This window comes from Engraulis encrasicolus, chromosome 16, assembly GCF_034702125.1.
Source record: "Engraulis encrasicolus isolate BLACKSEA-1 chromosome 16, IST_EnEncr_1.0, whole genome shotgun sequence".
In the NCBI taxonomy this organism is placed as follows: domain Eukaryota; kingdom Metazoa; phylum Chordata; class Actinopteri; order Clupeiformes; family Engraulidae; genus Engraulis; species Engraulis encrasicolus.
Window position 1 is genome coordinate 2,882,013 of NC_085872.1, and position 15,196 is coordinate 2,897,208.

General features: G+C 44.3%; 1 protein-coding gene across 1 annotated transcript; it reads right to left on the reverse strand.

Annotated features, from left to right (window-relative positions):
* Positions 1-770: 770 nt before the first annotated feature.
* On the reverse strand, positions 771-7,909 carry chrnb3a (cholinergic receptor nicotinic beta 3 subunit a). The gene is made up of 6 exons (XM_063220107.1): positions 7,831-7,909; positions 4,746-4,891; positions 2,300-2,344; positions 2,080-2,189; positions 987-1,881; positions 771-902 (listed from the first exon to the last, which is right to left on the reverse strand). The coding sequence occupies exons 1-6, from the start codon at positions 7,886-7,888 to the stop codon at positions 771-773; spliced, it is 1,386 nt and encodes a 461-aa protein (XP_063076177.1). The 5' UTR covers positions 7,889-7,909.
* Between the last annotated feature and the right edge of the window lie 7,287 nt (positions 7,910-15,196).

Genomic DNA, 15,196 nt, shown 5'->3' on the forward strand with positions numbered 1-15,196 from the left:
ATTTGTAAAATGTTTTGGTAAGTAACCTGTCAACGGTGTGATTGAGATTATGGCATGTCATTTAGGTAATTTAAGACAGACGCTTGCAGTTTGTCTTTTACAGGCTGACAATGTCTCCTCACCCCCTATTTCTCTTTAGTACATGTGCTGTCAAGTGGTGAAACATGAAACTTACAATCATATTCCAAATACATTTTAATGTTTTGTCACATCACAAAGCATGTCGCAGGCAAAACAGTGGGAATGATGAAGCAAATGGCTAAATGAAAATGCACTTGAGTGAAATCTATTACGTTGTATTTCATAACAGTGCTATATATGACTTGGTCCAGAAGGGACCATAAAGCAAATAGTATATCCAGGTTACTCCACAGGAGACACTGAAGCAACATTCATCAGAGTTTCGTGCTCTGAAATCTTGCCCAAAAAACAACTGCTGACTCATAAAGTAATGAAGTAATAGCTGGAGCACCTTACTCTGACACAACACAGATTTACAATCCATCTAATACAGTGGTGATACATTGACATGACAGAGTTGTAATTACATGTTATTTACACATTTACACATTTCCCAAGGGGATCTCATGTCAGTTTACATACCAGTTTACATTTCCAGACCAGAGGCAAGAGTGATGTCAGTACCTGCTTTTACTTGCTTTTATAGTCTGTGTGTGTGTGTGTGTGTGTGTGTGTGTGTGTGTGTGTGTGTGTGTGTGTGTGTGTGTGTGTGTGTGTGTGTGTGTGTGTGTGTGTGTGTGTGTGTGTGTCTAGGGTGTGCTGAAGTACAAATTCAGCGCTGGAGTAAAGATGAGGATGGTGCCCAAAATAGACACAGAGAGAAAGGTCCACAAGAAGATCCGATCTAAGACCTGCGCCACAAACTTCCAATCTTGCACCACCTGCAAAACCAGCACAAAGATTAACAGAAATTTGTCCAGTTGCAGATATCACTCATGTAAAGCTGAAAGACACACTATACCCACCTCTCGGATGAAGTGCTCTTTGCGTATATGGCGTGAGATGTATCGTACTGAGTAAGTTGCTTTCTCCAGCATAGAAACCCATTCGCTCTCCTCCTTCGGCCCCAGCATACCACCTCCACTTCCAGCTCCAGCTCCACCCTTCTTTCTCTTCAGTTCAGGGCTGCGCAGCTCCATGTCTGGGTAGCGCAAGCGGTCTGTGTGGCCACGCATACACAGCAGTCGCGGGAGCCTCTGCAGAAACACGCTCTTCACCCAGGGGGCCATGGGGTGGTAGGTGGCCGAGGAGCGGTGGTGTACGTTGATCACGAAAACCGTGACGATGATAGAAAAGGTGACAAAGATCATGATGAAAAGCAGGTACTCCCCAATGAGCGGGATGACCTTGGAGGAGGAGGGGATGATCTCTTCGATGACCAGCAGGAACACCGTAAGTGACACCAGCACAGAGGTTGAGAGAGACAGCTTCTCCCCCTCATCTGACGGCAGGTAAAAGACCAAGACAGTCAGAAAGGACAGACCTAGGCAGGGGATGATGAGGAAGAGGGTGTAGAAGAGCGGGAGCCTCTTCAGGATGAAGGAGTAGGTGACAAACGGGAAGGAGTAAAGTCCATCTCGCCGGCTGCCCTTGTTTCCCGTGGCGTTGAGGATCTCCCATTCGCCATTGTCAAAGAAGTCCTTGCGGTCCACATAGTGGTCCACCAGCACCAGGTCCACCATGTTGCCATCGTAGGTCCAAGAGCCAAACTTCATGGAGCAATTCTGACGGTCAAAGGGGAAAAAGGTGACGTCCATGGTGCAAGAGGACTTGTAGCTGGCTGGAGGCGTCCACATAATGGTGCCGTTCCACTTCACTATTGCTTTGGTCATCAGAGAGCCCTCGAACCGCCCGTCCGCACTAATTCACAGAGGACAGAAAAACAACATTAACAACAGCAAAGGGGACATGTGTAGCCATTGCATTTTTGTTGTCTGTGTTTAAACTAAGTGAGGGTAAGGGGAGAGGAGGGGGGGGAAGAGAGAGTGACAAACAGACAGACAGATACATTGTAAGATAGAAAAGGAGATAGAGAGGGAGCGGTGAGAGTAGTCTCACTTCTCATACAGCACTATATCAGGAAGCCAGATGCTCTCAGACGGGACTCTGATGGATGTGATGCCTCCATAGTCATCAGGGTTCCAGCGCAGCTTATAGTCTGTCCACTCCTGCACAGCCAGATACACAAAACCATATTTAGCCTGGACTAACGAAAATCTAAGCTTAGCTTGGCTTCCAAATGACTGTAAAGGTCTATCGGCTTGTACCAAAGACTCACCTCCCACAGCCAGACATTTGTAGTCATCAGCTGATTCTTTTCATCCTAGAATGTGAAAGAGCAGACACAGGAAAAACAAGCAAATAAAACATAAGCACTAAATCATTAATAAATCCAAGCTCTAAGTATGGTTCTATAGCATGGAGGCATTATTTCGGATCTGATGAAGAGGAGCTATTGATAATATAATATTAGTTTGGAAGTTAGGAGTTTGGGGAGGAGCATGTGACATAATAAAAGATGACAGACCATGAACTGGTGCTTTCAACTCATAGCCATAAGAGGGCAGTAGTGTGTGCAGTGATGCAGGAGAACTCACAGAGGAGTCCTCCAAACAGCACTGGCTCTGTTGGACATGACAGGATGATGCTATTTCTGGGGCTTGGCTATGCTTAGAAACACAGATGCAGTATATACTGTGTGCAGTAATAAGGTTTAGTAGTATAGTATCAGTCACCATTTCGCTATTCTCTTTCCAAGCACGAAAATTCTGTCAACTGTGAAAGGCCCTGTTACTCCTGTATGTGTATGCCTATGTTTGGGTGTTACTGCAAATTTTTCAAAACCATCAAACGATTCTTTGGGAAACATGCCTTTCATAATGCATTGTGAAACATGTATGTGATATGCATACATCAGTAACCCCCCTCCCACACACACACACACTCACACGCCTATTAATGACGTATGTATATGTATGTATACACTGATATAAAATGATTTCTGCGCCAAAACCTAAACCAAAAATAATTTTTAAGTCAATAACCCACACCTCAATGGGTTGAATGGATTTGACTGCAGAGAAAGCATGCTCTTTTTACTTTTACAAAAGATTACTTAATTTGTAAACTGGCATGAAGCATTGTTAGGTTACAGTAACTTTCACATTACAATAATAATTTATCAACCATTAATTAATACGGACAGAAATACATTATACTGTACATGTATACATAACATTGGCAGAGTGACTGAATAGTACATGTGAGTGAGAAAGTTTGGTTTTGTTATTTTGTTGTTCTTTCTTGTTCTTTGCTATTTCTCTTTCCTCCTCTTTCTATTGCCGTCACATAGACGGCATGTGACATGATTTGGTAAATAACAATAGTTTAGGGGGTACTGTGGCGCAGCATGCTAAGCCCTCCACATACTGTATGTGTAGGGGCTGGCATGGGGATGGGAACCCGGGTTAGAGTCTAGCCTGGGTCCTTTGCCAGCCCTATGCCACCTCTCTCCCACTCTCTACCTGTCATACTCTAGACCAGTGGTTCCCAACCTATGGGTCGGATCCCAACCTATGGGTCGCCAAAGATCCACAGGGGGCCGCGAAGCCCTCTGGATTTTAAGGGGTTTAATTTCAAATACCATATATCACCCATGTTGAATAAATGACAAAGCCTTTAACTAATATATGCATAGAAGCAACAAAATGTTAGTGCTATTAAACATGTATTCTATATTTGACCAAAGATGAATTGAGGAATAAAATTACTAAAATGAGTTTTCGCAGGAAACAGAGGGTATCATGTGACTCCCTCTCGTGCAGGCGCTCGCACAGTTGGGTCACCAAAGCTTACAATGGTAAAAACATGGGTCCTTGAAGAAAAAGGTTGGGAACCACTGCTCTAGACTGTCCTATAAGCAATTAGGACACAAAAGCCCTTAAAAATTGACTTTAGTCTGGTCACAGTGGTACTCACATAACCAAGGGCAAATATGCTGGTCAGGTAGAAAATGGCAGATAATGTCAAGATATAGTGGGACTGTAAGATTCACCTGTACCTAACTATGTTGTAGTTGCAGTATAATTGATGTAATTAATTAGTTCAGTAGTTCACTATCTGAAATTTGGATTAGTCATATATGCATACATTTTCGTTCTCGCTGGAGAACGGACCTATCGTGATCGTGAGGTTCTCGCAGGAGAGCAGCTGTCCACACGGTGGACCGATCATCAAAGTGCTTCACGGGGGCACGCATGGACCACTGCACTCAAGAAGCTGAGATAGTTGGATTACGTTGCGTAATGGGCAAGATTGCTGGCCGTGGTGCTGAAGTACTGCCACGGCCGAGAAAAGCGGTAGACATTCTCGAGCTCGGCAGTACGGAGCGCCACAGAGAACTCGGGCAGTATCTATGGCGAGAACTTGAGAGAAAGCTAGGGCAGGATGCCTGACAAATCGACCGAACAGTGACGGAAGAGAGGTGAACGGGGAGGAGGTGGGTACGAGCAAGAAAGCAAATTTCTACCTTCAGAAAGGTGAGCAGAGATCAAATGCTGTGTAGTTAATTAAGGGGCGTTCCAAATTTCCGTGCACTGAAATTACACCGAATGATGGCTGAGGGGAGAATGAGATTCAGGTAGGTAAATAGGCATGCCTATCTTTTGTGTGTGAGAGTGTGTGAGGGCGTGCATGCATGCCAAAGCCACTGATTTTGTTCTCACCACATCCACCAACTGTGAGATCTTGAGTCCAAAGCGTACAGTGATGGTGTCATTGGCATGAAGTACAGGTCGCACCCATTTCTGGTAGCCCTTGAAAAGATTCCTCAGCAGGGCATCCTCCAACTCCGCCAAAGACTCGCCAGGAGCTACAAAAAACAATAGGGGAAAGACAGAAGAGAGGAAGAGTTACCAGGAGGGATGGATTCTCATAGACACACACACAGACACAGAATATACTGTTAGTCCCACAGGTACAGTACACACAAAATACACTAACACTAGTACACACACACACACATAAAACCATGAACAAATCCAAGCTATCTAATATCCCCTCTGTCTTCCCATGTCTGCATCAACACACAGGCATGCACACTCTGTCTCTCTCAAATCACTGCCATTGTCTCAGTTGCTACAATTCAATCGCTCTGTCCATGTTCGTATGAAAAAAAAAACATTTATGAAAGGGGGGCTTAGTTGACATTAGGGTTCATTAGTCTATTTTATTCTTTAATAAGGGGGCGCGGGCAGGCGGGCTTGTGGCAAGGTCAGGGGAGTGTTGGGAGGCTTGTGATGAGGTCCAGGGGACGTTTATTCAAAAAAGGTTGACTGATCTAGATAAAGGTAGACATGGCTTCCTAGCACTTACTGTTTCATACGCCATTACTAGCTCAATGAAAGGGTTTCTCATTCATAAGCTATGGAGAGAGAGAGAGAGAGAGAGAGAGAGAGAGAGAGAGAGAGAGAGAGAGAGACTAGGAGCATGGAGGATGCCGAAATGGCTGTAATAAATAGTGGGCCAACTAGAAACCGCTGGATGATCTTGCTGACTGATTGGATTTACTTCATAGCAGTGAGAGATACAGCCAATCAGAACAGCAGAACAGAAGAAAATAAAAGCATCAGTCATATTGATTGAGTGTGCGTGCGTGTGTGCGTGCCTGCCTGCCTGCCTGCCTGCCTGCCAGCCTGCCTGCCTGCCTGCCTGCCTGCGTGCGTGCGTGCGTGCGTGCGTGCGTGCGTGTGTGTGTGTGTGTATGGTGAAGAGTGTGTACATGCATGTGTGTAAATTCACTGCTGTAGACATATTGTGTTACATTTTGTTACATCAGATCTTCTTACACTCTCAGAGAAAGACTTTATATCCACCATACATAAGTCATATCGATGCATCTTGTGGAAGTTATATATGTGTGTGCAACATGATCTCCAAAAATTCCGTGCTCCTGGACACGGATGTTAAGGACACAAAATCTGTGTCCAGGAGCACGGATTTTGCCAAAATTCTGTGCTCCTGGACACGGAATTATTTTCCGTGATTATTTTCCTATGTTTCCACAGTCTTGTGTTTTCGCAGGATTTTTCTAATTTCAAATATTTTGTCTAAAAAAACATTTCTTACTAACAGGTTAGGGTTAGGGATTGTTTTGGTCTGGGCAAAGCTAGTTTTCTTTCATTCATTATATGAGTTTGATAACCTAGCAACCAACTGGAAAAGGTATTTCTCAAAAATATGTCTTAAATGACAGGTTAAGGTTAGGGAAGGTTTTGGTCAGGGCACAACTTAAATTGCTATAGCATTATTTTGTTTTGGATTAGCATTTGGTATATATTTTCTAATGATAGAGTTAACACAGTTCTGTGGTAATAGCCTATAGAAAGCACTTCCGTGTGCCCATCACGGAAAACAATTCCGTGTCCAGGAGCACGGAAAACAAAACATGGCAAAATCCGTGCTCCTGGACACGGATTTTGTGTCCTTAACATCCGTGTCCAGGAGCATTGATTTTTTGGGAGATCAGGCTGGTGTGTGCTATCAATATGTCTGTTTCCGTTGGTATGCCTAACAGTTTTTTTTACCATGTGATGTACACAGGTGAGAACATATTGTCATAGAGAAATTGTGAGCTGGCTCATTGTGAGTGAGTTAGTTTCTTTCTCCTTTGTTGTGTATGTGACGGAGGTCATCTTGCACCTGTTCACCCCCCTCGGGGATCGAACGTGCGACCTCGTCAACTACAACGGTTCGGCAATGGGAGACACAGTACGATACCGCTGGGCCAAGAGACTAGTCTCTCGGCCCAACGGCACGAGACTGTATGAAGCTATCGGAGGGAGGTTTACCAACGTTCCACGCCAACTCTGTGCTAGTTAGCCTCCGTTACACTCTCCCTCTTAAACCTCACTCCCATCCCGGGTCACGGCACCACTGTGACGGAGGTCATCTTGCACCTGTTCACCCCCCTCGGGGATCGAACGTGCGACCTCGTCAACTACAACGGTTCGGCAATGGGAGACACAGTACGATACCGCTGGGCCAAGAGACTAGTCTCTCGGCCCAACGGCACGAGACTGTATGAAGCTATCGGAGGGAGGTTTACCAACGTTCCACGCCAACTCTGTGCTAGTTAGCCTCCGTTACATGTATTCCCTTGACCCAAGCCCTGACACTTCTGGATGTGTCTGGATGTAATGCTGAACCTTACATTACATTTCCAAATTAACCCCATTATGTTACCTGCATTTGTCAGCAGTATTTATAAAGAGCAGAGGTAAGTATGTAAACACACGTGCGTGGGGAGCATGCGCACGCGCGCACACACACACAGACACACGCAATAACAATGACAACACACACACACACACACACACACACACACACACACACACACACAATAACAATGACAAAAATAAACAAAGCAAAGTGGGGTAAGGAATGAAGATGGGGTTGTCTATTCCACATGGTCCTAATCTGCGCCTCTTTACAATCGAAGGACAATGTTATTCACCAAGAGGAACTTAGGTTGTATTTACTCATTTTCCATGTGATGGCGCTCCTTCTTTGGGGAGGCATTTATGTTGCGAATGTGCATGTCAACTCAAGCTTGAGATGGACAGACGGTAACTAGCTCTGTAGTGCTTGATACAGCAACACAACAAACATTAGAAACGGGGAGCTTCACTTTCAATGGTAGACTAGGCTATAGTAGACTGAGTGGTAAGACTGAAATTACTTTTTGCACCACCAAGAGCAACTAGCCTAAATGAAGCGATATTAGACTACATCTTAAAATGAGACGCTTACCATCAGTCGTTGCAGATGTGGCCGCCAGCACACAGCAAAGCGCGAAAATGGGCAACATGCTGCTTTCTATTTCGTCTGTTAGTCCATGAGAGGAACCATTACGGTGTCGATGGAAAGGGAAGCTCGCGCGTTGACGATTTATACACATTCAAACACTCTTTCAGAATCGCAGTAGCCGGGTGCTGTGCCGTGCTTGTACTCCCGCAGCTCGCGGATGTAAGACGGTGCTTGTGATGTACCGTTTAAATAAAATATGAATGGAGGCGTTCGCGATGCCTTCCGTTTTCTCTGTCCGTGGGACAACCAAAAAAAGTGTGTTCTTCAGCGGCGTCGCCAAGGTCTGCCCATGCATGTGTAAGCGATCCGGTGCGCGATGATAATATTTGTGTGAGTGTATGTGACAGCTTGTGTTGCGCGCTGACGGCGGAACAGGCTGGGCATCCGAGGACCGGATCCCTGAGCATAGGCTATCTTATAATGACTTAATTGACAAATGTGGTAGTTTATTTGTTTGTTGATTTTTGTTTTGTTTTAGTGTGTATGGCATAACCAATTTATTCAAATAATAAAAAAATGATAGCCATGTGTCATGTAATATAAAAGCTGGTGTTTTATCTGGTAGGGAGGTGTATATGCGACCTTACAGTAGGCTACAATGTTTCCAGAAGTCTCCCCAATGTAAAAAAAAAAAAAGAGAGGAAAAAAAAGGTATATACACTGTATTTGGGTGATATACGGTATGGAGACGCATTTGAACGTATATGTAGTATGGTGAAGTCTGTAAGTGTGAGATAGCGTGTGGGGGTGGGAATGAGACTGAACCACTAGACGTGTTTAGTCAGCAGTGCTGTGCGGCCAAAAGCTTTCTGACTGGAGGCTCCAGTAAGCAGTGCCAACTCCCCCACCCCTCTAAATTACTCACTTGTCTCAGACTGACTCTCATGCCAGTGAGGTAGGCTACACATTCAGTATGGTATTTTCACAACTATGAGTCGATGTTGTTATATTCTGATAGTGAATATGTTCTGATATCTCGTTATGCTAATCCAAATAATTGATGAGCTGAGCAGACCATTTTGTGATGTTCCATTACCAATGCGGCTGTTTTCCCTGAGTCACATTTAAGTTGAGATTGGAAATTGGTTTGATATCAAGGAATATTTATGTATGTCCTTCTGCACGCTGTCTGGATGTGTATTGGTATGCATGCTGTGCATGTCTCAAGGCGGAAGGAGATTTACAGCTGGTTGTTTGCCAGATGAACCATTTGTTTATTACAGTACATGTCAGGGTATCTCAGTTTATTAGCCCTCCCATGTCTGCCTTACTCGGCAAGAGGGAAGGCTGTCTTGAAATAGGTTATTCTGACAATCTACCCATGGTAACTATTAATATAATGAGCTAGTATAGAGATGAGAACGGCATGGTTCCAGTCAGCTTTCAGCCATTTCAAAAGGCCTCCCATGATGGAGGGTGAGACAGCTGTGGTAAGATGAATACGGTATATAAAAATAGGATATATAATATAATAGGCCTACATGTAATTTATTATGAATTATGTAATGTAATGAATTTAAGGCTATTTAACCCATTCAAGGATGACGGACAGTGTTTATGTCATATACATTGTCTACCCAGAGCTGAATCATTCCTCACAATAAAACTCTACCCTGCCCAAGGTTAATCCATATAATTATCCCATATGGTCTGAAGCACTGTGAGTCCAATTTTTGGTGATCGCTTACATATGAAACAATTCATATAGACACTTGACTCTAGTTTAGCAAACACGACCTTGGCAATAACACACATACACACACCCACAGTCATCGGTGGGTATGCTAGTGATAAACTACTATTATCCACCTCTTCACAAATGCATAGCCTTCTTTTCCTTTACAAATGGTGCACCTCGAAATTACAGGGCTGTAGTCAAGTCCACCTTTTTAGAGTCCAAGACAAGTCCAAGACCAGTACTAGTCAAGTCCGAGACAAGTCAGAGTCCAAAGAGGTTCGAGTCCGAGACAAGACCGAGTCCAAAAAGATTAGAGTCCAAGTCCGAGTCACATGTCGGTCAGTGTTTAACAATGAAAGGATGATGAATGTCAATAGTGTGAACCTTAGAAGATAACCTATATGGCATGGATGTGAAGACAAACTTGTTTGTTATTGGATTTCAAGCTCCACTTTACAATCTATGATGGCCAGTGTTCTAAACAAAACTTAATGACAGACCCGGCGAGTCCAAAACCCTAATTTGGCAAAACCATTGTCCGAGTCCAAGACAAGTCCGAGTCCAAACAATACAGAGTCCGAGACAAGTCCAAGTCCATAAAAAAACGGACTTGAGACCGGACTCGGGCCGAGTCCGGACTCGAGTACTACAGCCCTGCGAAATTATAGACAGTAGAGACATTCTGTTGATTATCATACCGCTGTAAATGACCCGTGAGAGAGAGAGAGCCTGTGCTGCACCTCCATGCCATGACGAAGGCATACATAAATAAAGAAAGAAATAAATAACTCTGTTTCCATCTCAGGTTGTCCTCCTGATCATTCTTGTCGTGTTTTACCACTCCACCATGTGTGTTCTTCTTCTTCTTACCCCCTTCATATGACTCCAGAATGTCCAGTGATTCTTATGGCAAAAAGATGAGAGATTTTCTGCTCCAGTTGCTGTGTAGTGTTCAAGGGGCCTCAGCTGTAGTGTGTGTGTGTGTGTGTGTGTGTGTGTGTGTGTGTGTGTGTGTGTGTGTGTGTGTGTGTGTGTGTGTGTGTGTGTGTGTGTGTGCGCCTGCCTGCATGCCTGTGTGTGTGTGTGTGTGTGTTCCCTGTGTACGTAATCGTTTGGAAACCGATTTATTTTTTCAGGACAACCAGCATGCCTAGAATGACCAAATCATCGCTACACTCATATGCATGAACAGAATTGTATATTACATACACACTTACAAAGTACAGACATCCTACAACACTGTTGTGATGTTATTTTACAGTATAAAGCTACTGTAGGTCTGCAACATAACTATTATGCATACAAGAACTCATTAAAATGTATCAATATATTGAAATGTATATTGAAAACGAGATTAGCTATATTGTTAGATATCCAGGCAGGTGGTTGAGATGTGTGGTGTGACTTGTTTGTGTTCAGATAACAGTGAGTATGGTGCTCTGTGTGGGGAGGTGGGGTGCTGCCTCATCATCCGTATCTGGCTGCCTACCCACGCTAGCTCTGATGAGGGAAGGAGAGACTGCCCTTGTGGAGGAGGGAGAGGCAGGAGTCAGTAAACTGTTACACCGTCAATAAGTCTTTGATTTAGGCAAAGGAGCTCTGGGATGGTTGGTGTATAAATAAATATGCACCACCTCCACATATATAGTCCTACTTTCACACACACACACACACACACACACACACACACACACACACACACACACACACACACACACACACACACACACACACACACACACCTTTTCTTTGCATGCACAGAAATACAGTATACAGTTTATAAATCCCCAAATGCTATCCGTCCATTTCTCCAGTCTGCGGAATCATCAGAGTAGAGGAGGCATCCAGGCAAGTGTATAAATGACAATATTTCTTCTCTTGATGTTGTCCCGTTTTCATTCCTTGTCCTTGTCCTCTTATGCACTTCCTCACACATGCACATACAGAACAAGCATGTTTGTCCACCCACATACCAAAAAAATGTAAAATGATCTCACAAACTTATGCACACACAAATTTCAGCACTTCACACGTTCGTCCACCCCCCCACCCACACACACACACACACACACACAAACCTCCCTGTTCTACCTTTCTATTTTTCATTTGTCCTGCTAGCCACCTTTAATGGGTGTGTAATCAGCTCATCTGGGATGAGGTCAGAGGCTGGCTGATGAATCACATGGTGCGGCGCTAACGAGCAGAGGGCCCTTAAAGAGCATGTTTAATGTCACCGCAGTGTGACCACCAAGTCACGTTTAAACAGTCAGCTAGAAAATGATGATGTCAAAACCAGGGGCGGCGTCAGACCCATTTTACAGGGGCACATGCCTGCTTATTGATATGCTGTACCCCAGTGTGAGTTTCACCCAAAAAATTGTATAGTTTGTAATAGTTAGTATAGATTGTATAGTTTAGGTATTATTATTGCTTTGTATGCTTTTTGCTTTAATATTTGCTATTTGTTATGGTTTTTTGCAATAAATAACTGCAAAAAAAATGTGTGCGCCCTACTGTGCCCCTGTATAGCATTAGGTCCGATGACGCCCCTGGTCAAAGCACAGAGAGTGATTCCCTCCCAACATCAGCTTCTAGCCTATGGAGGGACGTGGCAGCAATACACTGAGGTGAAGTGGGTGGAGTTGAATGGCAGGACTGTTATTATTTACCCCTCGTGCGTTTCTGGAAAGTGTAGTTGTTAGCCCGTTAGCAACTTGGGTAGTTGCCAATGGGAAATTGCATTGCAAACAACAAAGTAGCTAATGCAGTTATCAACCATGGCTTCAAGAAACGCACCCCAGGTTTCAAGGGAAACACAGGTCATCCTTAGGCATAACAGTAGCGGAAATATGAGGTGTGTATGTGGTGGTTTTTGTCCTGTTAGTCCAGTTGTTGTGGTTTGGTGATGCGTCAAAGTGAGGGGCGGCTGCAGAAAGAGAAGACCCTCTAAATGAAGGCAGCACTTTAGTGGTCGCCTCTAAAAACAGCCTGAATTATTGAACACAAGCTTCTACCCCTTTACTTCCACTTCACTTATCTAAGGCTGGCTCCCTGTATTGTACCCACAGAGACACAGGCACACACTTGTATTTTCAACACTGAGATTGGGCCATAAGGTGTCTTTGAGCAACCAATGTATCTACTGTAATATATTGTCTAAAATCTATATATTGTGTGCCCATGACCTGATGTTTGAACTGCCTGTTTTTTTCACAAGTGCATATAAAGCAATGTACAGAGAATATCATATTCTTACTGTGAAAACAAACACACACACACACGCACGCACGAACGCACGCACGCACGCACGCACGCACGCACACACACACACACACACACACACACACACACACAAACAAACAATCAAACAAACAAATAATAAATAAATAAATAAATAAATGAGTCTGTCTAAATACTAAAGTAGAGTGACAAACAACCAGGAAGGGAGGAGTAAGGCCATTAAAAGATTCAGCAGTTTGAATAATACATCATCCCTTTACAGACAGAAAGAGAGTGTGTGTGTGTGTGTGTGAAGGAGAGAGAGAGAGAGAGAGAGAGAGAGAGAGAGAGAGAGAGAGAGAGAGAGAGAGAGAGAGAGAGAGAGAGAGAGAGAGAGAGAGAGAGAGAGAGAGAGAGAGAGAGAGAGAATGTGGATATCCATGGTGGTATAATGCTTGTAGAGTTGGCAAGACCCCATCTTACAGAAAGTAATACAAATACAGAATCAGGCTATTATAATGTTGAAAAGGAAGTTCAGTGTCCCGTGTCTGCATCCATCAACCACATCCTCCAAAGAACATTAAACACAGAGTGTTAAATAGCCAATCTGCACTATATCACAGCTTGTTTTTATTTCAAGTCAGCGAGTGAGTGGCCCCTTTAACATGATTTTGATACCTATACGATCACATCAGCCTTATGTCCACACACACTGGTTAGCAGAAGCACACAGAGAGAGCTTTGTATGACTAAAGCAGTGCTGTAAAAGTGCAGATTATCATCAAGTCAAGTCAAGTCAAGTCAAGTTTATTGTCAATTTCTTTACATGCAATGGTCATACAAAGAATTTGAAATTGCGTTTCTTGCTCTCCCATGCAGACATAGACTAATCTAGGTAAGGACATAGACAGTATAGACATAGACAGTACTCATACGTGGACATAGACAGTATGGACGTAGACATTGCTCATACAGACATTTAAAGTGCAAGACTGGACAACAGAAGACTTGTAGAGAACATACATTAAGAGGAGGTATTTTGTTGTTCTTTTTTCTAAAAGTCCTTTATAGCGTTCTGACATAGTAATAGTAGCATTTGAAGAAATAAATAATTAAAAAAGGTTTTTATTAAATACACCAGCAGCAGTATGTGTGTGTGTGTGTTTGTATGTGTTTTGTGTGTGTGTGTGTGTGTGTGTGTGTGTGTGTGTGTGTGTGTGTGTGTGGTGTGTGGTGTGTGTGTGTGTGTGTGTGTGTGTGTGTGTGTGTGTTTAGTGCAGGTAGAAAGTGCGGTTTGCGTCTGTGTGTGTGTACCTGTGTATGTGTGTGTGTGTGTGTGTGTGTGTGTATGTGTGTGAGTATGAGTTGTGTGTCAGTGTGTGTATGTTTGGGTTTTAGTGCAGAAAGTGCAGTGTGCTTGTGTGTGTGTGTGTGTGTGTGTGTGTGTGTGTGTGTGTGTGTGTGTGTGTGTGTGTGTGTGTGTGTGTGTGTGTGTGCATGTGTATGTTTTGAGTTAGTGCAGGTTGAGAGTTCAGTCACAGATGTAGTAGTGCAGGTGGAATGTTCAGTCGCAGATATGGTGGTGGGGATGAGGGGGGGGAGCGTGCTGCTTGCAAGCCTGGTGGTACGGGAACGGAGGCGCCTGTACCTCTTTCCAGAGGGCAGGAGGCTGAACAGTTTGTGTGCAGGGTGGCTTGTGTCTTTGATGATCATCAGTGCTTTTCGGGTGAGGCGTGCGGTGTAAATGTCCTGCAGGGAGGGGAGTGGTACTCCAATGATCTTCTTCGCTGTGTTCACAACACGCTGGAGTGGTCTTCCTGTTTTTCCTCCGTGCAGCTTCCTCCCACCTGTGATGCAGCTGGACACGACGCTCTCTATGGTTCCTCTGTAGAATGTTGTCATGATGGAGGGTGTAGCACTTGCCTTCTTTAGTTTGCGCAAGAAGTAGAGACGCTGATGGGCCTTCTTCGCCAGTGATGTAGTGTTGGTGGTCCAAGAGAGGTCGTCGCTGATGTGCACTCCAAGGAACTTGGTGCTGCTCACTCTCTCCACAGCATCACCGTCGATGGTCAGTGGTGGCAGTTGTTTTTGGACCCTATGAAAGTTGACAACAATCTCCTTGGTCTTGTTGACATTCAGCAGGAGGTTGTTGTCTTTGCACCATCTGGCCAGCAGGTCTACTTCTTCTCTGTAGTGGGTCTCATCGCCCTTAGTGATGAGGCCCACCAGTGTTGTATCATCCGCAAACTTCACTAGATGGTTAGTGCTGTGGGTCGTTGTGCAGTCATGTGTCAACAGCGTGAACAGCAGGGGGCTGAGAACACAACCTTGCGGAGCCCCCGTGCTCAGGGTCAGGGTGCTTGAGGTGTTATTCCCTACCCGTACTGCTTGTGGTCTCTGCATCAGGAAGTC